At 34.8% G+C, this 3,114-nt stretch overlaps 1 protein-coding gene across 1 annotated transcript; it reads right to left on the bottom strand.

Moving 5' to 3' along the window:
- Positions 1-1,343: 1,343 nt before the first annotated feature.
- On the bottom strand, positions 1,344-2,282 carry LOC101840635 (olfactory receptor 150). Its single transcript, XM_005069381.2, has one exon. It carries the CDS (start codon positions 2,280-2,282, stop codon positions 1,344-1,346), a length of 939 nt encoding a protein of 312 aa, XP_005069438.2.
- Between the last annotated feature and the right edge of the window lie 832 nt (positions 2,283-3,114).

Genomic DNA, 3,114 nt, shown 5'->3' with positions numbered 1-3,114 from the left:
CAACACAATTTGCTTTTGATGCATTTTAAAACAAATAAAAGGACAAGGGTTGGGAGTGTAATGAAGGGAGTGAATCTGCCAAGAATATGGGAGATATGATAAAAAATACATGTTGTACAAAATTCTCAAAGTACTAGTATGTGTGTATATGTGTGCCTGCGTGTGCATGAGAGAGAGAGAGAGAGAGAGAGAGAGAGAAAGAGAGAGAGAGAAAGATACACAGAAGAATTTATTATAAGAAAGTTTTGTTTTCTGAGACAGTTTTGGGGTTTGGGCACTACTTGTCATTAGTCAGAAAATGTTTTCCCTTATTCATATTAATTAGTAACACAAAGTTTGCATTTGAAAAAGAATGTTCTGCATGAATATGAGATTTTATAAGGTTGGTTGAAAACTATCTCCTTTTTAATGGGGAAATTAGTATTAAATTATCAGGTAAACAGATTTATTTATTGAAAAATTTTTATATTATAATCTCTGAACAGAGTTTGCAATTTCTCTTCACCTCCCACAGATCCTCACCACATCTCCATGCTTTCAATCCCACACCTATTTTCTCTCCAGGTTTAGGAAACAAGAATTCAAATAAACAAATAAATAAACCAGAAAAAACAAGCCAATCAAAGAAAAAGCACAGTATGAGAAACTTGTGCAGACACACATATTTACACACAAATCTTTGCTAAAAACATAAAATAGAAAATCATAAATACAAGCAAAACACCAGTAGGGTTAAAATACCTATTAAAACAATATGAGGCAAAAGATCTCCAAAAATACCATTGAGGAACCTCGAAAAATATGTGTCAATTCATGCAACTATCTTTATAATGTGAGTTCATCACACAATCCTATTATTTAATTCTCCATTAGAAAAAAATATATAAATATTTCCCTGTATTCTCTATTATAGATCTACATAGTTAATAAAACTTAAATATCAAGCTTTTTATTTTTGTTAAAATTATTTATTTTAGAGATCAAGCTTTCAGTATACTTCACTGAAAATTCCAGATAGTCAAGATATTGAGAATATAAAAAGATATGATTGAATGTATTCATTCAGCAAATAAGACAGTAATCTTAGCTAAAAGAACACATTTTATTCGTAAACAACAAAAGGAACCATAAAATGCTAAAAATATTTTAACAGGTCTTACAGGTTACTCTCTTTGGTGAACTTTGGAACATTCAACAATGGTCTTTCCATGAGTAAGAATTTGCAGATCCTTTCCTCCCTGAACCACCAGTACTCTTATGGATGAACACACTTTGTTGTCTCAGGACTCTTTCCTTAAGAAAACTCCTAGATATGGTAGATTTATGCTATGGTGACTATTTCTTTACACATGGAATTTCTTTTTGTGAAATAACTTATTTAGAGCAAGTTTGACATCCCTGTTCCTCAGGCTGTAGATCATGGGATTCAGCATGGGCACAACAGTAGTATAAAACACAGAGGACACTTTCCCTTTGTCTTTGGAACTGACTGAGAAGGGCTGCAGATACATGAATGCCAGGGAACCAAAGAAGACAGCAACAGCAGAGAAGTGGGAGCTACAGGTGCTGAAGGCTTTGAATCTGCCCTCAGTGGATTTGATACGGAGGATGCTAGAAATGATGAAAGCATAAGAACCCAGGATGGTCAGGGTTGGAATAAAGATATTGAAAGCACTGAGGCATAGAAGTACTACTTCATTGACAAAAGTACTGGAGCAGGCAATCTCCATCAATGGGAAAAGATCACAGAAGTAATGGTTTATTATATTAGCCTTACAGAAAGCCACTCTAAGCATGCAGAAAGTATGAACTGCTGCCCCAATGAAGCCCATGCCATACACCCCACCTACCATCCAGGAACAGACTTGGTAAGACATAGTGACATTATAGAGCAAGGGATTACAAATGGCAACATAGCGGTCATATGCCATTGCAGCCAACATGTGGCACTCAGATATAACAAAAGCAATGAAGAAATAGAGCTGTGTCATACATTCCTGGTAGGAGATGACATTCGTCTCTTCCACAAAGTTCACCAGCATTTTAGGAGTGATGGCAGTAGAGTAACAGAGGTCAATGAAGGACAGACTGCTGAGGAAGAAGTACATGGGGGTGTGCAGGTGGGAGCTGAGCAGGATCAGGATGATCATTCCCAGGTTCCCCAGCACTGTGAGCAGGTAGATTCCAAGGAAGAGGAGGAACAGGGGCAGCTGCAGCTCTGGTTTGTTTGTTAACCCAGCAAGGATGAACTCAGTCACTGTAGACTGATTGCCTTCTGCCATTTCTTCTTGGAATTCTATTTAAGAAGTGAAAAAAAATGGGAATTAGATATTTATTGTGTTTCCATACATTGAAGTGTAATATATAATTTAAGTCTTTCAGGAAAGGTATTCCCAGTTCTCTGACAAAAACTTTTATATTTTAGATGTCTAAAAAATTGTGATACCCTAAAATATGAAACATGCAAACAAATAACATGCAGACCTTAGGCATCTACATTCAACTGTGTTCCATCCCAGAACAGTATGCTTGTACTTGGTCCCAAATACCGGAAGAACAGTTATGCTTATTTTGATGTTGTTTCCTATGTACTATATATACTATATTTATAATATGATCATCTGATCTGTATATGAAGATTTCATATTTAAATATGTATACCATCCACAAGAGACCCTAACTAATACTACTGAAAGCCACCCATGGTAGCTTAACTTACAAGTAAAATAAAAATTCCTAGCACTTTAAATCAGTAATCAATCAGAGGTTTTATTTTTGGCAGTAGGGCAAGGAAATAAAATGAAGATTCTCATATGTGTAAAGCAAATGTGAAGTTATATCTTCTTATAAATCACAGTGCTCTAAACAGAAATATCTAAGCCAATCACATTATATAACCTCAGTGAGGCTGTGGAAGGCAAGCACAATAAGAAAACTCAAGAAACATAAAACTTATATAAAATATATAAAATTGTATAATTCTTAAGTGTGAGAGAAATATAAGACATTTTACTAAGAACCACAAGGAATCTAAGATAATCAAACAGCTGTGTAAATGAAATTCGAAGATTCATGATCATAAAAAAGGAAATTCTAAAATGCCATACAAATTCA

This window comes from Mesocricetus auratus, unplaced genomic scaffold (genome assembly GCF_017639785.1).
Source record: "Mesocricetus auratus isolate SY011 unplaced genomic scaffold, BCM_Maur_2.0 Super-Scaffold_100022, whole genome shotgun sequence".
In the NCBI taxonomy this organism is placed as follows: Eukaryota; Metazoa; Chordata; class Mammalia; order Rodentia; family Cricetidae; genus Mesocricetus; species Mesocricetus auratus.
Note: the sequence above shows the minus strand (reverse complement) of the source record. Positions and strands in the feature narration are given on the sequence as shown.

Excerpts from the sequence above, each read along its gene's own strand:
- LOC101840635 (XM_005069381.2), bottom strand. The coding sequence starts at position 2,282 with ATGGCAGAAGGCAATCAGTCTACAGTGACTGAGTTCATCCTTGCTGGG.